The sequence below is a fragment of the Sceloporus occidentalis genome, unplaced genomic scaffold (genome assembly GCF_023333645.1).
Source record: "Sceloporus occidentalis isolate IW3139 unplaced genomic scaffold, rSceOcc1.0.p SCAF_43, whole genome shotgun sequence".
NCBI lineage: Eukaryota > Metazoa > Chordata > Lepidosauria > Squamata > Phrynosomatidae > Sceloporus > Sceloporus occidentalis.
This window is the reverse complement of record NW_028317023.1, coordinates 4,123,535-4,149,438: the sequence shown is the minus strand read 5'-3', so window position 1 is coordinate 4,149,438 and position 25,904 is coordinate 4,123,535. Positions and strand designations below refer to the sequence as shown.

The following is a 25,904-nucleotide window of genomic DNA, read 5'->3' as shown; positions in this document are numbered from 1 at the left end:
TTACACGGCATGCTCACACACGGCTTCAATCTCATCAGCATTACCTGCAACATGACACAGGACAGGGTGTTAAACCGCAAAACGATTTTAGACAATATCAAGAACAAAAAGACATTTAAAAGCAACAACATTGACCTTTCACAGAAATTAATGACAATCTTATAAGCAGTACATCTTAAAACCACATTGTACAAAACAATGATGTTCAGCTGGTAGCCCGAGTACCAGGGACTTCTTGGTCATCTCTGCTAGGAGGCCAGGTATTCAGCTGCTAACAATGTGCCCACATAGCATACTCACCAGAAAGATCCAATTAATTTCAATATGAGCATTTCCTGCCAGTGATTGGCTGCATTATGAAGAATGCATAGGAAAGTACTCACATATTACTTTATTATCAAATAGCATGAACACTAGATTTGCCAGACTGACAAACTGATATATGAAGTAAGGAGCTTGCAAGCTTACTTTGATAAACATTCTTTGTCAGTGAGGTTAAATGGGACACTAAAGTGCTTTAAAGAACTGGTGTTAAGTTGCTGTTTCACACTCAGAAATCATTTGCCATCAACTACAATGTTATGTGAAGCTGAAGGCTGTAGATCTGAACTTCTAGCAGTTCTCACAGAAACATGACCTTAACCGAGTCGTTGTCGTCATCACTACCATGTCCTCACAATAATATTACAGAATTGGAAGGCTCTAGCATAATGTAGTTGGGTGAACAGAAGAATATTTTATACCAGCAATGGAAAACTAATGAAAACTATTGTAACAGCCACCTTATTTTGACCGTTGTACTGTCAAACTGTATTCAAAAGCTTAATTGAACAGTCTGTGAGACTTATCTGGTTTCTTTAAGAATGAGTTATTACATACCCTGGTTGTGATGTGGTGGGTGATATAGGTGTATCATTGCTGTGTTTTCACGATGAGTGTTGACCCTTGGATGTACAAGTCTGACCTCATCTGCCAAACCTGGCTGCGATCTTTCACACAACTGGACACCAGGGGTTGGGCAACACTGGCGTGGATGATATAATGGAGGAAGCTGCCCAGGTGCAGCAGACCTTTTCTTTCGATGACTCCTGATTGGAGGTTCAGTCCTAGGTCCCCTTAATGGACAGGATCCTTCAGGCTCATTTGGATCCTGTACTGATGGAGATAATGGTGTGGGCTGGCTGTGCCTTACTTCCTCTCTATTTGTCCGGTGATCAAGAGATGTTCTTGAATATGGAGTCCTGGGATCTCTGTGAGTCAGAAGTGCCCTTGATTCTCCAGCATTTCTTAACATAACTCGGTGCTCCCTGTTATATCCTGGATCAGGCCTAGACTCCCCCCTAGGAGGCCTTGGCCTCTGCTTGGCTCGGTGAGGGTTACTGCGGGAAACATTGGGATGAGGCCGTTTGTAGTAATGATGACGGTGTTGGTGAAAGTGAATATGGCTGGCATAAGAACTTTGGGACAGGGCAGGGTTAAAACCTGGCAGATCTGTCTGAGGTAGAAAAAGTGAGGGAAGTGCTGGCGAGGATGACTCCCCCTGGTTGCTCTGGGAGCTGTGGCAAGAAGACGAGGAAGAACCCTGCAAACAGCGCAGACTAATGTCTGTACAGTTCTCACTGGAGGAGCATTGTCCTGAGCTACTGTCACTGCCAGTGTCATCTGGCAAGTACCCGCTGGATATCTGGCACTGTGGAGTAATGCCCACATCTCTCACTGCTTCAGGGGCACGCCGGTTAGAGCGAGGTATTGGCAATTCCCATGGATTTCCTGGGCCCAAATAATAAGGAGATCGAGAGAAGAATATACCATTGTTCTGGTGAGGGTATATGAGTGGCGTTCCAAGAGGAGGAGGAGGATGCTGGAAGTGTGCTCTGCCTGGGTAACGGCCCCACAAATGTGGCTGTGTACTGGGTGTGATGGCTGAGGGACGAGATTGGGTGTCATTCTCTACAATAAATAAAAAGAAAAGGTCAGAAAGATAGATCCATGTCTCTTTCAATCTTTTCGAACTATTATTTCGAAAAGGTCTTTAGGATTCTATAGGTGGGTATTATTACCCTCCAAGTATACGGGCCTCTCCACAATGATGTATGGGTGAGCTATGTGAATCCTGCTTAACTCAAACACCATCTGGCTACTTAAGGAGAGAAATAACATACATGGCTGCAGAACTGCCCACAAGGTACGTCATACCGCCAATGTTTTAGCCTAAGATATAACACCCTGCATCAGGTTAAGGTCCAAAAATGCATCATATGCCTAAGCTAAGCACTTTCACTTAGTATTATTCCCATTACTCTTCCATCTCTTCTATTAATTGAGGTTTGTTCACCAAAAGTGTCCCCCCCAAAAAAAAAATCTGTCCTCACACTACTGTAAATCCAGTTTTAGTCTTTAAGCATATATGAACATGTGAGTGAAAGTCATACTCTGATGCACATACAAACCGAAATCATCATTGACAGCCGATTTATATGTAGAACATCCTGAACAATGTCCTTCATGTGTAAGTTGCTCTCTTGACATCTTACTTTAGGACATATCATACATTTTCAAAACTTTCACTGCCTAACCCTGAACAAAACATTAGCTCACTTACCTAGGATATCGTACATGCAGAGTGGGCAGGTGCGATTCTGCCTCAGCCAAGGATCTACACAAGCCAGATGATACTCGTGGCAGCAAGGCAAAATCCGCAAGTCCTAAACACAGCAAAGAGCGAACGCCAAAGAAATATCAGTATAAAGTAGCATACAGATTGCATAACAAGCCATGTGTGAATGCTGACTGTAGAAACCTGGACTACCCATCAGAAGAATACTGGGTATTCACAGCTCATGCACAAGGATACTGCTACTCATTACTTGCTAGCAACCAACTTTGGGGTCTCATTTCAGCGGAGACACTGTACAAGAGCTCCATACTAATTTGGTGTTTACCTGGCCCTCGGAAAATTCTTCCAGACACACAGCACACACAGGCACTGAACTACTGGTGCTGGCCGTTTCCAGTTTGCCACCTCTTGCAGTCTTCACTCGACGTTCCCTTGATACCCGTGACTGGTACTTTCTAGTACCTAAACGGCTAATGGCCAATAGAGTCTGTTGCTGCACGGAGTCCTGTACAGAGATAGATAAGAGGTGAGTAATAAAGTAAATGTCTGTCCGTCTGTTGCAATACGATTTATAGCGATTGTCGGGGTAAACCACTCTAAGCTTGATTGAACAGGTGGACACTACCATACTTAAGTAAAGTTTGCTCACTACAACAGGAGTTTGCATGTGAGGTACAGGTTTAACATCTTGAGTTCACTTTGCATTCTGCAAGTCAAAACCCCAGTGAGCTTTATGTAGCTCAGTCTGATCGGTGACTTTGCGCTCCTAATTATGCATTATACTGGGGTAACCAAGCTAAGAAGCTCACTAGGATTGTCCTCTTGCAAAGACTTGTTACATTGAAGTAACAGTTGAGACTACAAGTGTACACTCCAACTTTAGGGAATAGCCTCCAATAATTTTGATTCAATGCATTAGCCTGTTGACTCTTCCTTTGCTTAGCTGGCATTAATAGAAGGTCTACTGTGGAGAACACAAAGAAGGTCTACTGTGGAGAACACAAAGAAGGTCTACTGTGGAGAACACACACAGTATGAGACATCCCTTAATCCTTGAAGGATTTCCACTACATTTTTTTCCAGTAATTTGGCAAAACTGGCAGATAACGGCACAAAACAAGGGTTTTGTAATAAAACATTAAAATATCCTAGTTTATAATACTGTAGTATTATATAGTTTATGATACTGGTACTTTTTAGCTTTTTTTTCTTGGTTGGAATGTAATATTTTCCATAAAAGGTTGACACTGTGACAAATAAATTTTCAACAGGTGACAGCTACCTGTGGGGGGCTCGGTTTGCAGCGCAGTCGTATCACTGAACACAAGACGATGATCGACACAGTGCCCACCATGGTCAGCAGAATCCAGATGTCTTGATCTGGCTGTATAGGAGAAAGGAAAGAAGGGCATCAGTTTTCGGTCTCAAATGATGGAAGCTAAACAGAAATGTCTAGCACAATCACTGCCCGGTGGCAGACATTGCATTTACACGCTTAACCCACAGCTCCCCGCTCCCTCCAGCAGATGTACAAGATGCAAACCCTGCCTCACCCACTTGGGCTGCTCCTGCACCTCAATCTTCACAAGTGCCTCCCTGTTTTTGTTCACAACATCCATCAGCCTCTCTGCGTCTGGTCCCCAGATCAGTACAACAGGTTGATTCAAGCCAGCTGGCTGCTTTAACTGGAATAGAGAGAAGGACATCTGATTTAATATGTCTGCCTACCATGAGCAGTGAACAATACCAATAAGGTCAGAGCAATCTATCGATTAAAGAGGGAAAGCTTGTAGTGATACCAGTAATAATCTCACGTAAAATCTAAGAACACAAATACATTAAGCTAGGTTAAGGATTCATTTTGACAAAAGTCACACAAGACAACAAGGGGACAATTTATACGGCTTTCAAACACTTGAAAATCCATGCAGTCCTCACTTTGGTGACCTTGGCGCTAAAGAAACCCAGATGGGTACATTTAGTGGGGAAAGGGCAAAACATAGAAAAAAAATAAAGCTTCTAAATTTATTTATACATTACCAAAGGGCAGAAAAAAGAATAATTGTATTGCAGTCAAGCAATAATGCTTGCGCAAGTAAGTTTTCAGGAAGTATATTGAACAGCTTGGGGTCTCAATGGACAATACTATTCGGAAACTAAATTCCTTTATCTGGAAACGTTCTAGAACTGTGTATTATTTGGTTAGAAGACTTCTGGATATTAATACCCGATTCGCTGCTTCCTGATCATTACTAATATCAAACAGTATCGCACGAGCACCTCTCTCCCCTGCCAATCGAGCCTAAAAACAAAACAAAAAAAAACAACACATTAAAGCAACAATCAACACTATGAGGGTACAAACATCACAACATTTTATATGGAAATCCCAAACGGCAATTGCTTACATTTTAGACTTTTGTCTATAACTTATTATAAAAAATGTTTTTGCATTTCTTTGGCAGCAACCAAGTCACCTATTTCACCCAAGTATTCATTTTTCTGGATCAAAAAGGTCATTTCAATTGGCACGGCTACTCCTCAATAGAGGAACAGAATCTTCAGAGAATCTTCAGCTCAATCAACAATGTTCCACATAAAATGTATTAAATACAGGAGTTCTGTTATCTTTGTTTTCATAATCATTGTCTATATACAAGATAAAATGCCGTGTCCTCTTAGAGGAAGCCTGGTTGGACAGTTGGACTACATGAGCTTTGGTAAAAGGGAAGACGCCAAAGAGGCTTTCAGAGAAGACAAAGAAGGTTATTAAACCGTACAAGGCAACGGCATAAGTAATACAGAAGAGTTTTTAAACGCCTTCTATGAAGTCGATCATGTTATCAAATACGCACTCAATACATTCACTGGATAAGATGAAAGGTAACGTGGGAGGTAAGGCTGAGAATCTCCCACTGTAATATTTACATGTTACACTATACATGGTTTTCACTTTACATATATTAATATTTATAGGCGACAGACGCACAGCTGACAGAAGGGGAAACAGATGGCTTCCACTGCCACCCCTCAATCACATTCCAATGCTTCAGGTGCAAGGTCAGAGGTCAGCTGCCAGCTGCGAGATTAAAGCAACATGGAGAGCATCCACTAAAGTCACAGAGAGCCAAGAACAAAGACAATAATATCGCAGAGCAGATAATTAGCATATAATGGTTGGGTATATTTTACAAGCTGAAAGAAACAAGCCAATTTGTGTTTCTCTTGCACGGCTGTCTCATCCAGACACAGATCCGTGTGTTTTTCTTTTTTTGTAGGTTTTGGCACATGCTCAGACACAACATAGAGTGGGAAAAAAGGCAAATCTAATTAAAGCCACTGGTTTGTTTATAATAATTCCATTAGGTAATTAGCAGCACTGCTGGGCCTGATTTTACCTTATTGGCCAGGGATAAGCATGGTTGGGGGTCACGTTCCGGTGCTTCCAGTTTGACAATTGAGATGAAACCAGGTTTTGCTTGATCATCCTCGCTGGTGTTACATAAAGACAACGGGTGAAACTGCAAGGTGAAGGGGAAAAAATATTAATTTGCCGTTTTAGAGAAATGTCTATTCAGTGGTTTAGCAATGCTGTTTACCAACAAGGTTTACTATATACATTTGCATAAAAATGCATGGCAGGCCTTGCTAGCCACACGAGTTCACACGTCAATGCACTGAATTTACTAAATCTACCAAATCCCCAACTGTACACCCATATACATACACAGTAATGCAAAAAGTGCAAAAGTTTTAGGCAGTTGTAAAAAAAAAAAAAAAAAAAAAAAAAAAAAAGGTGTATGATTAAACAGGTGCTAATAATCAATGTACTATGTAGGTTGAAACCCAAAAAGGTCTCTGAAATGCTGAGAAGTACATGCAGAAACTTATCCACCATGGAATAGTATCAGGGAGGCATCTGATTGGCCCCAAATTTATTCCGCAGCATGATAACGATCCCAAAACATACAGCCAAAGAAACGGAGGCTGCCTAATCCACAGAACTGGCGATAGTTCTTCAAGATGTTTGGAACAAGCTCCATTCAGAGTTCCTTAAAACATGGTGTGCAGCTGTGCCTAGATGAATCGATGCGGTTTTGAAGGCAATGGGTGGTCACAACAAATAGGAGTTAATTTATATTTTCCTTCTGTTCACACACTTTTGTAAAATGATAAAAATGAACTATTAACATGTATTTTTGAAAGCATTTTTTCCACACCTGCACAGTACTATATATTATATATATTATATATAAACTAGCAGTCAATGAGAAAAACAAACATATCACACACACACCATCTTAAGATGTTTGTTAACTTTACCATCTGCTAACATGGATTGTTCGATCAACTAAACTGATACGACTAGGTTTGCCCACACCCTCTGCCGTTCTCTAAATTACTTATTTTTTAAAGTTTTTATTTGAGTATGTCATTGCAACAAATTTAGATATTTTTGTGTAACATGTTTGCTAAATTATGTTTCTGCACGCGTCAAATATTCGCATAGAAATGAAGGAAAATAATGTTGCAGTTTAAAATGTAAAGTCTCAGTAACCTAACGGGCATGTGCAGAGGTCTCCGAAAGGTTAGTTTAACATTGCTTAATGTAACCTTTGAATTAAGACAGAACAGCAACCAACCATGAACTGCAGAGCTGCTGGAGTGAAAGAAAATGAAGCGCTAAAACTTTTCAAATAAAAATGCAATAGCAGAATATTTTTTTTTGTCAGGTACTTGTTCTAACACCAGTGACATCTCATCACGTTGGACGAGGCACCACAGAGTATGTGCTAAACCAATACCTTCCAACAATCCCATTTTAAGACAGGCAGTCCAAATTTTGTGGCACTGTCCTGCTGAGCGTCTCGGTTGCCTCACTTTGTAGTGTAAAGATGGTGGACTCGCTGTGCCGGAGAAAATCCCAACAGGTGAGATTTGCAGGTTTGCAGCGAAGACCTCAATCAGATCTCTTACCAGGCCAACTTGCAACCTATTAGAAACGTGCCCCCATAACCAGTAGGATGCAGATGCTGGAGGGGCTGTAAAGATGGGTACTGAGAATGGAGGTATCCTTTTCAGCTTTTTATAAAGTCCCATAACCCCAAAGTAAAAGTCCCTGTTTGCCCATTGGAATGCCAAGGGGGGCAGGAGGAACTCTAGGTATAAAGGCAGTCCTGAACCATTCAATGCAGAATTAACCCAGAAACAAAACCGGAGATGCCAGCAGAAAAGGCTTTTACGCCGACGGGATACATCCAGCTGCAGGTCTATCTGAGGTTCAGGAAGCACTAAATGCTAGGTGGACATGAAAGGTTATATTAAAGAATGGCAGCTACCTAATTAAGATTACCCGAGAAGTGCTCGGGGAGATTATGTGCAGCCAACGGCGCGCAGGGTCATTATTTTAATAAGCCGTAATCAAGCCAGTTTATTAAAACGCAGTGTGATGTAATTCTGTTTAATGTAGATGCCAATTTTGTTCTGTTTCATGCAAACTTTAAAGTAAACGCGAGTGAATGAAATCTAGATAATGCATTTCCTTTAGGCTAATATACTGCTGTGCCAAAAACCAACATCAAACCCACCCAGCAATATAAAACCTGTGCTTTAGTGCATTTCACTTAACATCCATCATGCATTTATATGCTTCCCTACAGTCCCGTTTTTTTGTGGGCAGCCCTGATTTTTGGGCATTGTCCTGCTGTCCAGCGGCAGTGGGGAACATGGGCAAGATCCTCTGATCTTCTCTGACCGGCCCCGGATGGAATAAAAGGCAATGGAGGTTTGTTCTGATGCCTATTTGGGACATCTGAGCATGTATTTAGACACAAATATAAAATGGGCCACCTATGTTTTTCCTATTCCATTAACCGTGAGGATACTTCTTAATGGATTAAAGCAACATTGTCTTTTCCCAAATCTTACATTTTACAGCCCAAGAAGCTAAATAAACCTATGTAATGGTGTTTAAAGAATTACACAACATCAATGCATTGAAACTTTATTTTGTGTGTATAATATGACAGATGTCTTAACTTTGTGTTTAAGGTCTGTATTGTTCTTCTCCATTAAGTTGCTAAATATCTCCAAATCAATTGCCAAGGCTTGTGCTTTGTAATAAATTGAATTCAGTTGGGTTAAAAGGTGCATATTCACTTAGCATGGGTTAATATGCGGAATGTTAATTATTTGGAGACATCAGAATGTCTGGCTATAGAAAGTTAACCCCACTCCTCAAGTTACCTCTGAGCCGCACACTGAAATCCTGCGGGGCAGGTAGTAATTTTAATTAAACGCCACCTTCACTTTAACCCACATGCAGCGGAGCCAATCTCTTCCCGTGATAAGTGACGAGAGATATTATTAAAGAGAGTTTGCATTAAAAATACCCAGATTGCTAGAGGTTTCTCGCTACTTTGATATCGCTTAGAGATTGGAGCGAAGGCTACAACCTCATTCATTTTTGTTGTTGATCCATACGCTGTCTTTGTTTTCCTCTGGAAGAAGCAAGGGTCAGAGATGCAAATCACCGATTTCAGAGCCCCGGGCTGACTCCTAGCTCACAAAACAAAACTAGGCCACTTCACATAAACTACAAGAACATAAAACAAACGCTGAATGTCCAGGACGCTCGAGGCAATGCAACATATTAAAGACGATAAACAATCGCCAACAAAACAAAGAATAATCAAACCAAGTAAAAAACAACAAAAAAAACACAGAGGAACTGGGACTCTGTGATATAGAGAAGCAATAAACAGTGCTGAGATTTTAGCTGCCCTTCTCTCTCTCATTGACCGACCTCCTCTACTTTTCCATCTTGTACTAACTGTCGGCCCCTTTAGTGCTGTTTGAACTCCACGCAGAGCAGAGTTAACGATTACAGGCACTGTGTGTCTTGGCCAGAAGCCCAAATTCTTACACACCCGTGGCACATTCTCACAGAAGCCAACATACTGATAAAAGGAGGATCATGGGCAGCCGCAGATCGAAAGCACAGGCAGGATCCTCGCCATGTCAGCTCTTCCAAAACCTGCGTTTAACTCTTTTATGAGGACCTTTAAAAAAAAAAAATGTATTGCCACGCTAGGCATGGTGGGCAAAGGCGGAAAATAAAGGAAAGAAAGCTGTGCTGTCTTAGCTTCAACTAATCCTGTTAACTGGAGGGGTGGGGGATTCCGATCACATTTAGTTTTATGCCGAGGACTTTCACCCACTAACCCCCGCCATAGAAGGACTAAATGGGGGTTAGAAACATTACTTATTTCAAGGATATGTTGGCTGCAGAATAGCAATAGAGGTATAAAGATTGACATTTCTTATATTTTTATTTATTTATTTATTTATTTTTACGGCAAAATGTAATTTTCCACATTGTAAAAAGTCATAGATAACCAATGTTTCTTTTGTAAATTAGCCCACTGGAAACCAAGTGCAGAGAGCGCGGCACATATATATATATATATATATTGTGCTTAAAGCACTCAATGAGTTAAACTTATTGCAAGTGAATCAGCAGCCAAGGGCTTGCTGTAAAGGGAACAGCCGGCCACATTGTGGCTTTCCAAATGGAGAGAAGATTAGGTCTAAAATATGAGCAAGACCTTAAAAAACCTTACATGCTACAACAAATTCCAAACACACAAAGATCACTAGACTGGTTCTCTGCAAACCACTTGTTTTATTAAGATAACCACAAATAGATATGTTTTAAAGAGCCATGTCACAGTAATACAGCCATAACCTCATAGAGTCCCGTCTGCTGATAAAAGTAATAAGGCATCTTGCATCATTTCCATTTGACGTGAGTAACTGCTTGAAAGTGCGAAGCTAGAGTCTGTCTAGTGACACAAAATAATAATAATTGGAGTTGGAGGCCCAGATTTGAAGATATCAGATCCAGAGAAGCCTAAATCCTTACTCAGATTACAAAGCGTAGGCAGAACGTAGTGTAGAAATTTCTATTTCTAATAATTCAGACACCATGGGTTCTAGTAACTGTGGGTAAGCAATGAAAACTCGTCATCTTGTGCTGTTCACTATAATGTTTGATGGGCAAAGTCAGCCCTTTCCCTAAGCCATGTTCCCAAGTTTATTCCCTTCATGACAAACGTCAACTGAACACAGAGACAAAAAAAAATAATAATCTAAGTAGCTACGCTTTGCAAAGACCTATCATAATTGTCATCTTAACTAAATGTTGCAGCGATTCTAAAAAAAATTTCCATAAAAGGTACAGTAAATTTGTATAACACCCAATAAGCTGCCTTAAACGTAACAAAACACAGCTACATTGTGTTGACATTGGCACTAATATGGAATGGCGCGGGGAAAAAAACACTCAGGATGTTTGAACCTTTTCCTCACCTGGCATATTCGAGATTTCCTTATTTTACACTAATAAATTATTCCTTCCACTTGGTTAAACAGGCCAAGTTTCTGGGCTTAAGGTTAGGTCCTATAAGACGGAACACATCAAACTCTTCCGTTGGGACATGGCTTAATGTTCATGAGATGTTGCATCATAATAACCATTGTCTTGACCTAGCATAAAGATATTAACTTGTCAAAGCTGAGCGTATCTGATACGAGTTTACTTTTTTCAGGTATTGCTGCTTTTCTTACAATATAAATGCTGAATTTTCTTCGCTACATTTTTACTAACTGCTTTTAGCATCTTCTAAACAGGTGCATCTCACATTACCAAATATATGGAATACATCCAAAATGCGGCTTTGAAGTTTGACTTTTCACAAAGCTATTTATTATTGACATTTCAAGGACAATTTCATTCTTCGCAGAACCTTTAGACGTACTTTAGTCATTAGCATAGCTGGCATTGTGGTACATGCAAGGTATGAGCATGCGTGACAGCTGCTTGAATAGACCACTGATGTAGAAGTGGCTCACGGCAGGGCTTCTGTAACAACCCCAGTAAAAACTAATAAAGTTAGGATCTTTAACTGGGAAAACCAAAGCATGATTAATATATCTTGCATCCATTAAAATATGACAAGAACCAAGAAACTGTCATAAAAAGAATGGTACCATCTTTGTCATTGAGTCTTTCGAGATAACTGCAGCAATTCACACAGCCATTTTCTAGACAAAAGGCTCTTATAAATCTTAAACCAAATAGCGCCGTCATTTTGCCCCTTAAAATGCATCACTAAGAAACATCAACAATTCCACAGAAGTAGTGGTTCTACAACTGATGGCTAGCTACCGGTTGGCTTAGCCTTTTCTGGAGCCTTAATGGTCATACCCTTGTTGCTACCCAGAGCACTACTTCTTCGGGCTGAGGTGCCCTGTGATGAGATTGCCCTAAACAATCTTTAGTGGCTCGGAGGAAAATGGGCAGTAGTCAAGCACAACTTCCATTAGGAAGTAGAAAAACTCAGGGCTCTGGGTCAGTCCCAGAGAGTTCCCAGGTATTAGTATATAGTATGTAATGTAAGTGGAGTAAATCCTGCCTATAAGATCACGAATTTCAACTGCAGAAAGCAACAATCCAAAGCATTTTCATGCTTGTAATATGGTAATGACTTCAATTAACATTTAAATAAGCGAGACTTTTGGACAGGAACATCACCGACTATGGATTATTCGGGGACAGCTTATCCCTTATGTTAGAGAGACACTGAAAAGAGCTTGTGTACTAGTATCACAAGATGTAAAGCCGTTATGTTTAGGTCAGCGACTGATCAGCAGCTTCTCAAACTATCCGCAAACACTGAAAACAAAATTTGCTCTGAATATCGAATATCAGGGTTTGTTGCATGGAGAAGACAGTCTAATATGGTTGGTTGCTTGCTACCATCTCATTAGATCTATTGTTAGTTGGCTTAGAATGCAGGGATCAGAGATTGTGACATGCCAAAGACCTGTCCCCCATCGAATTCCCTCCGCCATATAAATAATAATTATAATAGTAATAAAAAAACCCACAAACAGATAAGCAATTATAAAAGCTTTAGTGGACTACATCTAACACTTTACAACATCTAACACCTTCAGCTAGGCTGATAAGGCAGGTACACCAGTGGTGAAAAAGGGTATCATTCTCATTGTTTTCTTTTCGTATATTGCTAAATGCCCACCTTTTTTGTATATCACGGAAAAGTATCTTAACTTGCAGTTCTCAAGAGCTGCATGATTACCCCCTCCACTATTGTTAAATTGCTGAGTGGTTCAAGAAGCCTTTTGAAAGTGGGTGATTAGAAGGGTAATAACTTCATGACAGGAAAAGCAAACATTATGGGTAGTTTTAACTGAAAATGTAGCTGTATAAAAGCCGCGACAGCTCCCCTTTAAGAATACCCGGTCAGTGGAAATTTCCAGCCATGTTTATATAGACAGATTACATCTATTACATATACAAGGCTAGAAAAATATCCAAGGTAATAAAAGAGGGTCAGAGGATTAGATGTAATGCAGTGGTGCAACTACAGGGGTCGCAACTGACGGGCCTATCACCTCTAGGGGACCCAGGTCGACCCCTGCAACCTATTATATATATGTGAGAGAGTATGTGTGTTAGAATGAGTACGTATGTGTGTTATGAATAAGTATGTGCAAGCATGTGTAAATTTGTGTTTACATGTGTGTGCCAGAGCGTATGTTGGAGAGGGTGGGGGGGGGGGGGGAGAAGAGGCAAAGAAGCCACAGACAAGCAGTTTTTTGGGGCAATGATGGCAGAGGCAAGATAAGCTGTTTGGGGGTACAGACAAGCATGAGGCAAAGATGCCACAGGAAGGCTCTTTGGGGGTTAGGACGGCACTCACAAGCTCTTTGGAGGCAAAGGTGCCACTGTGGGACATGCTGCTTGGTGAAGTTGAGAGGCCAGGGGCAATTGTCTCACTGGGGCTCTGTGGTTTCTAGTTACGCCTTTGATATAATGTAAGAAAGTTTTACTTTACTCAGCCGCTCATCAGAAGTAGTTAACAGAGTAATGGAATTTAAACATACACGATATAGGCATATGGCCATCATGAGTCTAAGACAAGACCAAGGACCGAGTCTTCAAAGCAGAGTCAAATTCTTTCAATGCTTCCAGCGCCCCAACACAGACTAATGGAGGCTGTCTATATGATATATCTATCCACAGAAAATTCCATGCAGCTTGCATATCCTAACTTGCCTTCCCATGGCCCAGCACCGAGCTCTCTAACACAGATCAGTATTTCTTCACCTTGGAACACAGTTCATTGGATAAAGCTCTGCAGGTTCCTGCTGTGGATTGAGATTTATCTGAAGTCTCCTTTACTCCCCCCCCCCATTCCACAAACTCCCTTTTATCACTCCTGCCAGCAGCTGCACGTAGCACGGTTATAAAACCATTTCTTTTGTTCCACTAGTAATAAAAAAAAATAAAAAAAAGTTCTTCCCAGGGTGTGTTTTGAAGGCAAATTGAGCGGTGCCTGTGAAGTATATTATCCTTCCCTTCTTTATACCAGGAGGGCGATAAAGCACAGAAAGGTCATGTACTGCCTTGCAGCTTCTTGCTGTATCTCAATTACTAGGGTTTTGCCAAAAATGCACAGGGGAGAGAAAAAAAAAAAAAAAAAAAAGGAAAAAAGCGTCGAGAAGAAATCTCTTTGGAAGAGATGAATGGAATACTCCTCTTCTAAAGATATCACTGCACTTAAGTTAATATCCTTCAAGGTTATAATAACCAAAACAACTGTATAACTAGCCTCCCTTGGGTGCTGTAAAGATTATATTATCTTTTATTTATATAGCGCCAACAATTTACTCAACGCTTCTTACAATACATATATTTAAGGCGAGAATTGACAGACTAAGACAAACTGATACATTAGGTGGAGAGAGCCTGGATCGCAAGCTTACAATGTTTACAGATTTATATTAATAAACTTACAAGCCTTTTCCCAAAGTAGCACCCAACCCAACGCCTTTAATCCTAGTTCTGTACCCAACAATATCTTCTACAAAACTGGACTGTACAGCAGCCATCTATATCCCATGTATTCCGCTTGCCGCCACCAGCACCCCCTTCATGCCAGACTGTAGGCTTGGCGATGGTGGAATATCAACACGTCATTTTTTGGCCATTGTCGTAAATATTGCAGTGATATCTGAAATCCTTTACAAAAGACGTGGATAAAAAAGCAGCAGTGTGTTTCTCGCTCCGCAAGTACTTTGTGGATTAAATAGAGCCTTTGTGGCCTTCGGTGAGAGACACAGTGCTGGTACGGGCCTGTCGTGTCGTCTTCTCAGACGGATACCACCGCAGGGCTTCTGATTAACACGAAGTACTACAGCAACACCCCGCCACTCAAATGTTTTATCGTGCACATTACATTAAGGTGCCTGATAGGAACACAACAAAACTGCTATTTTTCCTTTCTGATCACACATTCTCAGCCCTTTAAAAATTAAAGGTGCTGTTCCACCTATTCTGCTTAATTTAAACACTTTTGTAACTAAATGCAGCATTTAAAAGATTATTGTTGGTAATGCCCAAATCTTCCCCGAAAGAACTCTTGTAATTTGCCCCACTTATAATTTTTGCCGTGTGAAACAGAAGACGACTGATATGTTGTTGCATTCTAAAGGTTTATGTGTTTTCCAACTAAAATAATACATTGGTTTTGTTTTACTTGCTTAACACACTAAAGAGCCAATAGATTGTAAGCTCTCAAGAACAGGACCCTCTTCTCCTTATGTCTTAGCCACATGCCTACCCCATTAAAGTTTAAATTCCCAGATTATGTTAACCGCTAGCACTACTGCAGGGAGGCTGATCCAGTTATCTACCATCGTCTCTGTAAAGTCTTATTGCTGTCGAATTGTATTTCATCAGTTTGCATGTTGATAATTTTAAGGGTTAAATGTAATGAAATGAATGTTTAGTTCCAGCAGGCCAACACCTTTAAAGGGGAGGTCTCAGTCGAAATCCAAACTGTTGGAATCAATATTCAGGCACTGCTCCTATACAGATCCATGGCACGGCGTTTATGGTTATTACCAAGACAAGCACGCAAACAATGCTGTCCCAGACATCTGCAAAACGACGTTCTTTATTGCAGAAGCAAAGGTTGAATGTAAAGTCTTTTCATGAACACGTAACGAGATTGTCCTGAACGTCTGGGTCACACACTTTACATGTACAGGCTTGAAATGATTGTTAATAAGCGGTACGTGTAACGTATGTAGAGGAGAAGGCATTAGCACAATACAGGCAGTGCTCTTCCATGTATAACAAATAGGCAAGTTAGTAATCACGCTGGGCAAGTTGTTTCTGAGAATTATGTCAGACGATGCTATGAATACGGTATATTTAATTAGACTTTGTATTAGAACAATAATTAAAATATTTTATGAAGTTTGGCATTGCGGGTGTGATGAGATTTTAGCTTTAGGAAAATTGTTAGAAAAAGCTATAGGAAGAACGATATTAAGTTGTTTGGGCTGCTCCTCCGGGGCATTTTGCGGTGACGAGTGATTTAGCGGTATAGTTGTGCGTTTTAGCTGTATGCCGGGGAGAATCGTTAAATCCCAATCAGCAGAAGTAAATAGAAACGTTAGATGGAAACGGCATGGCTTGTGGCTCTACCCAAACACACTACAGGCTACAGCAATCTCTTCCAGTCGCTGGCATTTACTACCGACGAACCAGATGAAAAAGGAACATCAACACTTGTGTGCATAGAACACAGCGAGAGTGCTCATTTATTGCCCTCTAATAAGACGGTGCTAATTGGTACATTAAATCACAGCAAACCATTAAAGCGGCATGGTTTTTACATCTAACGAGCTCCCATTATTTTGCAAGCCCTAAAGACTACAAATTGAACTCATGTACGGTTCTTTGTCCCCCAACATCGAGAGCAAACGTTCAAAGAAAGATGGAATTAGCGTATTAGATGGGTTTGCTACCTTCAATTAGAACCATTACTACATAGAAGTGTCATAAGATAATTTTTAGAACCAGAATGAAAATGTGAGCATTGCGTATGGCTAGGGTCCGCATAAATAGCCTTCTTCATTCATACACACACACACTCCACAAAGTGTTGTACTCTTTTATGCCAAAGCAAGTAAACGCTTTTACCGTACTTAGGTTAGAATAACAATCCTAGAAATGGAAATTTGGAAGCACAGCACTGCTGGGCTAGGAAGAATCATGTGTACCAGTGCCCCAGTTAATCTGCATGCATGTGCATACATGTTCTAGACTGTATGCTCTAGCGAGCATGGCCCCAACCCCCTTCTGTACCTGCACGGTTACATTTCCGCTGTTTCTAATGGAGTGATATAAAAAAACAATTATACTACACCATACCCTCAACCACATGTAATAATAGCTCTGTAGTAAAGTATAAAGTTAGGAGAAGCTTTACAATAGCCAACATATTTACATTTAGGCACCATTGCATGCTGTGTAGTTGGTGAGAGTAGGCGGAGTATCTTGTGTATCAGCCATGCCCATGTTTTATAATGTAGAATGCTGGATACATTGATGATATACCGTATTTGCTCGATTATAAGACGAGGTTTTTTTCAGAGCAAATGCTCTGAAAAATACCCCTCGTCTTCTAATCGGGGTCGTCTTCTAATCAGACCTCAAATAGAGGTCTGATTAGGAGACTAAGATCCAGATCCCCCCACCGCTGCAGGGGACCTGGATCCTCCTGTCTCACCCCCCCCCCCCCATCATACACACACTTACCGGTGCTTCCTGCTGTACTGCCGGGGCAGCGGGTTGACGTCTACGCGATTCGCGTAGACAACGTCCGCTGCAGCCGGAAGGAGGTGTGGCTAGCAGCGGGGGTTGTCTGCGTCCGTCGCGTAGACCTTCCCCGACTGTCAGAGATCAGAGTTCCCCGCACCGGAACCGCACCGGTGCGGGGAACTCTGATCTCTGACAGCCGGGGAAAGTATACGCGACGGACGCATACAAACCCCCCCTGCCAACTCCACCTCCTTCCGGCTGCAGCGGAAGGCGACGTCAACATGCTGCCCCGGCTGGAAGCACCGGTAAGAGAGGGCTGAGAGGGGAGAGAGGGGTGAGAGGGGGGGGAGAGAGTGTGTGTGTGTGTGTGTGTTAGTTAAATGGGGGTATAGGGTGTGTGTGTGTGTGTGTTAAATGGGGGCATAGGGCATTTCTGGAGTGGCGTTAAGGGGGCATTTAATAGAGCACTCTGCCTCCTGAAATGCCTTATACCTCCCTATATGCCACTCTGCCCCATAATATGCCTTTTAACCCCCTAAATGCCAGAGTGGCATATAGGGGTATAAGGCATTTCTGGAGGCAGAGTGCTCTATACAATGCCTTTTAACTCCCTTAATGCCACTCTGCCTCCTGGAATGCCTTATACCTCCCTATATGCCACTCTGCCCCATAATATGCATTTTAACCCCCTAAATGCCAGAATGGGATATAGGGGTATAAGGCATTTCTGGAGGCAGAGTGGCACATAGGGGGTCAAAAGGCATACCATGGGGCACAGTGGCATATAGAGGGTTAAAAGGCATATCATGGGCCACAGTGCCATATTGGTGTGGCAAGCCTGGGGGCAGATGTGCGTAACTGGGGGACAGGTTGGAAAATACAAGGAAATAAAAACAAAAAAAATATTTTTCTCAATCATAGCTTTTATTTAAAAAAATAGTTTACATGAATTAACATTTACTGGTAAAACTTTTTTCCTTTAGGGTCGTCTTATATTCAGGCTTTTTCTTTTTTTCCTAAGTTAATATTCAGATTTTGGGGGGTCGTCTTATAATCAGGGTCGTCTTATAATCGAGCAAATACTGTAATCCATTGGAACCTAAGTCTTCTCCGTCATACTGGGATTTAAATACAAAAACTGTGAATAGTTTTCCGGTGGACCACAATGTTAGATAATCTAGGTAGATTTCCATTAATGGAACACTTTCATTTAAAATGAGCATCTAGTAAAGGTCCAGCAGGGCCGTGTCTCTACATCCAAAAATACGCCAACATACGTTGATGCATTGGGCCAAAAACAATACATACCAAGGAGTCCACGGCAGAGAGACCTCCCTGTAAAATCTCTATACGTTTGCTAGATGTAGCGATGTTTACACAGCATCGTACCGTTAATTAGACCCCATGAAAGTCAAGGCAGTAGCTTGTCTTGGCTCAGAAGGATACCATTTCAAAACACAAACCAAAGGGCATGTAAACTGTTACATCCAGTAAAAGCCTGTATGCTACAGATCTAAGTCAGTTTCCTTTAAATGGTATTTCCAGCTTCCGGCATTCACACCACCTGTCAGTTGAGCCCCCACTGACTTTTCAGAAGCTAAGCTAGGGAGAAAAACAAGTGGTTCTTCGACACTTGGAAGAGCAGGGCCGCGTCTCCGATATAATAATCTGTTATTGTCAATGTTTCGGAATTTCTTTGATCTGGTTGCTGGGCTCTTGCTGACCTTTGTGTGATTATACACATGTATATACTGTGCCAGTATCTATGAATGAGAATACTGCACCATTGGTTTTATTTATCTTCTAGAATCGTTTGGCTGGATGTTTTATCTGAATTAAATATTTTTGTGAGCCCATCTGCATATTGTCATATATTGATCCGTGCCCTAACCATATTACACTGTATGTTTTCTTATGTTCTTTTTCTTTATTTATTTGCGTCTCATTTTGGCGAGAAGTGGTTCCAAATGCACGTATCAAACGGCCACAAACTTGATCCTGTTGTAGACTATGTATAAAAATCAAACTGGGCCATTATTAGATCACTTTAGTACACTACAATCTATCATTCCTTCAATAAATTGTAATCTAACAATTGCCCCACTGTTCTCTTGTATAAATAGTATTTATTAAACAGGGAAAATTGTATTTAGCCCCCCCCCAAGGTAATTCTTGCTTCATCATACCTAATCAAAACAAAGCATGATCTCATTTCTTGTAAACACTGTTTTACCGTAAACATTATGTTAACATAATATTCTGTAGCAATATTTAAACAAGATATTGTTCCAATAATGAAAAAAATATATAGTTCTAATATATAAGAATGTTTAGAATTATTTGGATTTAACATTATACAATCCTAACTATAACAGAATAAAAAACATTTATTTTAGGGAGCTTAATCTGATGCTTCTCTATCACATCCCTTTAAACAAAAACAAGCTAGCGCAGTAATTCTAACAGATGTAATAATGCTGTTCCTTTAAAGAAGGGTGCCAGCTGCTTACGCACTTTCAAATCCTTGAGGGGAAAAAAAATACTATCACAACCTTGGTAATTACTATTATTGGTTGTAAAACTGTATGAACCGCTGTATAGATTAACCAGTATGCACTATGCCTCTCGCTACAGGACATTTAACTACGTGGACTCACAGACGATGTACCGCAAGACGACTAAACAGAGCCAAGCATCATATTGCTCAGCTAGGCTTTCAGTAAGATTCTGTCACTGGAAGGGTTATACCACAATAATTTTCAGTGGTTTTGTCCAAGAATTTGATTAAAAGTGGTGTGGATTCAATATTCTACCCAGGAGATAATGACTGAGAACAGAGGGAATGGTTGGTTAGAAAATCTGTTTGCAGGGTGATCTATAGCACATTCCCCAAGCCATGTCATGTTCAACAAAAGGGAAAAATCTCAGAATTTTTTTCTTAACGTGTGTCACGTGAAGGCCATGCCAAGAATGCCTTCTTCAGGGAACCTTAAATATTAGAGACTTAACTGGGCCGCTGACAGGACACCATATTACCGTCCTCTCCCACCCGTCCAAGGACATGGAGTCACACACATCAGGATACCTAGAATTTTCATAGGGTATATTGTAGGATGGCTAGTGGTTTATAAGAGTCCAGTGCCTCGAAGTCTGCACCTTAGCCCTTGGGTTTACACGGACAGACCCTATCTTATACCTCCCTACAATGATATCCCAAATGGCCCAAGGAAACACTGACTACTTCCTCCAAGCATGCATGCAGAAGGGACTTGTTGCCTATCTGATCTTAATCTTAAAAATATAGTTAGTATCGGTAACACAGACTCAAAAAGGGAACATAACTTTATTTTCCTAAGATCTGCCAACTGTGGTTGGACACCGAGTATTTTCCGGCGCCATCACTTTATATAGCGCTCTGACGCTAATTTTATTTCCCGTTACCAAGGTCCCCTAAGGAAGCTTTGCTCTGGGTCTGCAGAGTGCTGTTTCTTCTTATCAGCTCTGGCAAATATACCATTTATAAAAAAAAAATAAGCCAAAGTTCCCATAGCAAGACAAAAAGGTCATCAAATCAGTTAAGACATCCATACGGCCAACTATCCCCTTCTGGTCGGAGCAACAATGGAGGTTACGTATAAAAAGCCATTCTGGAGCATGGATCGACTGTAATTGGCTATTGAATGGACCAATCTGTTAAAGTATTTTATTGATTGCTATGGTGATAGAACCCTCCTCAACATGGCCAGCCATACATAAAGCACTGCTAGTATGGCGAGGTCAGAATGTTTATCTCAACGCAACTCAACCGCAACTGCCATTACAGCGTATGTTTGGGGGGGTTTTCTTTTAGATTCTAATCTCAGTTGATGTCATAACGTCTGAGCTGTGGTTTGAAGAATGTTAAAACCCATTTACCAGCACGGAGACAACAAAAGAAAAAAAATAACCGGCGGCGGAGAGGATGCATCACGTTGATGTTGGGTTGTTTCTCAAGATGGTTTAGGAACATTATACAAAATATGATAAAAAAAAAAATAATGGAAAAATTCCCAGTCACGAATTAGGTTTTCCCCAATAAATGATTTTTTTCTTCTTTCAAATAAATAAGAAAAATAGCCATTGTACTTTAAAATCCAGCTTTAGTCCCTTCTTAAGCGCTAAAGCTTTGAATGGATTTTAGGTTCACGACGGCTTAACATACTGATGTGAGAACAGACCTCAAAAGAGGGCCTAGAGCCGTAAGAGTCCCATGGACACCCGCTTCCAGAGTCATCCCCCACATCTGCTTTCCTGAACACACATGGAATAGAAAGTCAAACAACAGCACAAACTTCTCAGCAATAAGGTTTGCCCCAAAAATAGGCCATATTGTTACACTACGCGTGTGGCAAAGTCAAAAAAAAAAAAAAAGCTGGGCTATGAGCCTTATGACAGGAACTATAGGCACCTGGGCTACACAAAAAATAAAATGACAAAGCTATATATTGCATTTAAAAAAGTGAAATATATATAATATATATATTATAGGTTCCGTAGGGCTCTTACAGAAGAAAACCAAAAACCAGTTCAACGCTCTAGATGTGGTCCATCTCATTCTGTAAGGAAACCTATGGTTGGCCCTGCATTATGTATAGTTAAATAAGCGCAATTTATTGAAAGTCTCCTTACCCGCTGGGCCATCTTAGCCCTTCTTGCTCAAAAAATTTACCAGAAATGGCCCTCCTTAACACATTTTATGAGAGCGAGAACTCTCCTGCACTATCTTTAACGAACGTCAACGTTTCAGCCACGTTACAGAAGCCTAGCGAGGGCTCCTGCAAACCCCTCACAACGTGTGCAAAATATTACAGGATTTTTTTTTCTTTTTTTTTTGGAGAAAAAAAAATGCATTAAGCAGGCGCCAGGTGCTTCACACCTCTTTGGAAATTCTTAGAAACTTCTTAGAAAGATTCTTAGTTTAAAGAGCCCTTAATTCACAAGTGATTAGCGGCAGACATTTCATAAACGCTCTCCTGCGGCTGATACGCCAACCACGCGCGTCATACTTCATGAAGCAAACAGAATTCTTCAGACCTGATGTTAGCGTCAACCCATCTACCAAAGCGTGACTGACATCGCAGCAATGTCCCGCAATCACCATCGTAGCATCAATGGGATTACATTATATCCTAGTCCATGAGGCTGCCCCCAATGCTGGATTTAACCCGTTATAATGTCCCGTTAGTGGGGTTTCCGGCGTGTTGTGGCACCACGATCCACGTGCTGCTCAGTAAGATTAAAGGACTGGCCATCTGGCTCGCTTGGAAAAATGCCCGGTGGACCACTGGCCAAAAGCACCACACGCTCACTCAATCATTCAGCCACTCCGGCATAAAAATCTAGCGCCCGGACTTAAATCATCAAACGTCCCGCCAGCCTTACAGTATAAGGTATAGGTGTGCAGACGGTTGGCTGAGCATTATGGGCTTTGATGTCAGCAGAGAACCCAGAGGGGTTAAGTATAAAACGGTGATTATGGTGCAGAATGAATGGCGGCAGCAGCAGTTTATATACGTATGCCCCCTATAGAGGTTTGGGAGTTTGCAATGGGCAATCGGATAAGGGGCCCAAAACTAAATTTTACACAAGTATACTGTCCGCACCTGTAGCGAGAGAGATTATCCCCCCTCCCCCCATATAGAGTACACATCTTGTATGAAGTTACCAAAAAACAGCATTATTTATCATACCACAGCCTAAAAGCCTCGTTATTTCTTAATAGTCTACGGGAATGTAGCTTCACTTAAAGCATTAGAGATATCCTTAAATCCTATAGTGACGTATATAATGTATAGACACAATGTATACTAATATATATGTAGTATTTAAGCAATGGCAAGAATGTAATAATTCGCACATCAAGTATCAATAATTACAACACGTAACAGGCCATGTAATGTGTTTTTTCAAACGTGTTTTGGGCTTAAGGTAGAAATTCCTGCAAGATTCAAAAGATCCGGTCGACAGAATCCAGTGTATTTGATTATCTTTGGGAAAAAAGCGCTGCGGGAAACGATCGCTGGCTATAACTCTACACGCAGCCCAACAGTTTCACACAGGACATTACTCGACCAACGCCGTTAATGATTGTTTCGACTCCAAAACAAAGGAGTAAAAATTTAAAATATGCCTCGCTTTGGGTAATTTACCTTCACCTAAGCCACTAGGAGGTCAGAAAGGGTTAAGCGAAAGTTGACGGCGCATTCCTCGGGCACATAAAGGGTTAAAAGACGGGGAACCCGAATGAGAAGCACTTAGGCCACTTGTGCCTTGCGACTGATAACACCTGCGATTTCACCTTAACTAGCCCCTCACAAACAGTCCCGTCCTGGGCACGGCTGCCAAACCCCGGTTAAAATTATTAAAATTAATTTAAAATAATTGAAAGGTGGATTAAAATGTCTTTGGTGTTAAAATATTAACCAAAATTCACATTCTTCTGACCCATAATATCTGGCAGCAGGACAGACCACCCAGAGCCCCCCCCCCCGTGCCAGCTGGTGCCCGCCCCCCACAGGTGAGGCACGGGTGGCACAGGTCCCATGCAGGTGCACGCACTCACCTGGAGCAGTCTGCCCTCGGCAGGGTTAACGTCAGCCACCCTGGCGAATACCCCCTCCAGGGTGAGGTTTCCGTGGCCTCCATTGTCCATCTTTAGAGGAATCACCCTGATGAGCGCCTTCGGGTTCCCTTCTCGCTCCGAGTCGTCCATAGCTGAGTGGGCCAGCCTCGCCCGCAGAGTCACCATGAGCAGCAGCCAGAGGGATACCAGCTGCAGCCGGGCTCTACTCATACTGCAGCCAGCAGCAGGCACCCATAGCGCAGCCTGCTAGTCCCTGAAAGCCCCTGCGTGCCAGCACTGCCCTACCCCCAGGGCAGGGGACCGCAGGCACCCCCTCCCATGACAGCAGGGCCTCTGATCTCTCGGGATTGTCCCCTGACTCCTCTGCACTGTGTAGATGCTGCCGCTGGGGAGTCACAATTCACTCAGCGCCCCTTCCCATTCATCAGGTGCCCTCCTAGTGCCAGGGCGGCTCGGGGAAAGCCTCGCAGCCCTCCATCCTAAGGTGGACCAGCGGAAGCCCCGCACTCGCGGCTGGGTTCGGAGCCTCGCTGCGCTCCCTGCCCTCTCAGCCAAGTGCCCCAGACGGCAGCCGGGTGTAAGGAAGGCACGCCTCGCGTGGATGGCACTCTCCCACGCAGGGAGGTTAATGCGAGGCGGCGGGGCTCGTATGGGTGCTGCTGAACATGCACAGGTACATGAGGCCGGGTGTAGCCAGGCTGCTCAGCCAATCCCTCCCCGTGATCCACACCGCAGGCCCTTGTGGCTTCTCTCCCATCCAGCACACGGCAAACACAAGTGGGATACCCGGGTGCGGGCTGCCCTCCTCCTCCGCCAGCTGCCGTGGGAACGCAGGACAGGATCCCCCCGCAGCCCGAGCGCGTCGGAAGTCTTTGTGAAAGTTCCTGCGGGATTAGCCGTAGTGTCGGTACTGACTGTTCCCCGGACACTGAGCCCTCCTTCCCCTGGGACTTGCTGCGCCTCTACCTGCTGACACAAAGTGAGGGTGGAGCAGCTGCAGGCAAATCCCCTCCCCCCTCCTCTCACATCGGAGAATGCGGCCCTGCTGGCTCCCAGACTCCCTCTGCAGCCTGGCCGACAGATGGCAGCTACCCCTGCCCGCTGCCCCTGTTTGATCTCTGCATGTGGCTTTCACACAGCCAGCAGCAGCAGACACTGGGGCTTATTCACTAAAGGGAGAGCTGTTGGTCCCAGCTCACGAACTTCACTATACAGTTTGAAGGGCCAACGCTGGCAGGTTTCTCCAGCTTGAAGGGCTGAGCTGGCCCTGTATAATGTATTACTTAATGGGGAGGAGATAGAAAGCTCAGCGATTTAACTATACACTATACGGGGCCAGCCAAGTGCTTCCTGCAGCACAAGCTGACTAGAGTTCTGAACCCAATTGGCTAAAACTCGGCTGTCCTGTCAGCTCTCCCTTTTAGTGAATAGAGCCGAAGGAGCAAAACACAGCTGTCGCTTTAGGGAGTAGACCCCGGTACATGTATTTATTATTTCTTTGTACGTCCCGCCGTGTCTGTGTATACTAGATCCCGCTGTACAATTGCTGGGTATGAGAACTCCCACCCCTCCCCATGTAGTTTTCTTTTCTTGGTGTCACCTGAGGTCAGTCCGTCGCTTTTACTTCAAAGGTTTAACACCTTTGTTGCCAGAGGGGACTACTATTATTTCCTGTGCAAATGCACTGCAAGCCCATCTGGCAGTCACAGAGGTTACCATTATAGCCATAGGGCACTAGGGCTACCAATTGTAAAGGGTTTCTAAGGTGACAGATAATATCATTAACTCTTTCATCTGGGTTTAGTGTTGAAAGAACGAGGACCTATTAAAATGCAAATGCGTGGATGTTTATGCACTTTCATTAGACAACACCAAAGGCTCGGCACCCTCCCTCCCTTGAAGGCTGAATAGACATACAATTGCGCTAGTTATTTACAAGACCCAAAAATGCTGTTAGAGCAAGT

At 42.4% G+C, this 25,904-nt stretch overlaps 1 protein-coding gene across 1 annotated transcript; it reads right to left on the bottom strand.

The window, feature by feature from the left end:
- Positions 1 to 24,150, bottom strand: LOC149289727 (E3 ubiquitin-protein ligase RNF43-like). The gene is made up of 9 exons (XM_089490247.1): positions 23,920 to 24,150; positions 6,016 to 6,138; positions 4,845 to 4,919; positions 4,171 to 4,302; positions 3,897 to 4,001; positions 2,943 to 3,122; positions 2,603 to 2,705; positions 880 to 1,950; positions 1 to 44 (listed from the first exon to the last, which is right to left on the bottom strand). Exons 1-9 carry the CDS (start codon positions 24,148 to 24,150, stop codon positions 1 to 3), a joined length of 2,064 nt encoding a protein of 687 aa, XP_089346373.1.
- Between the last annotated feature and the right edge of the window lie 1,754 nt (positions 24,151 to 25,904).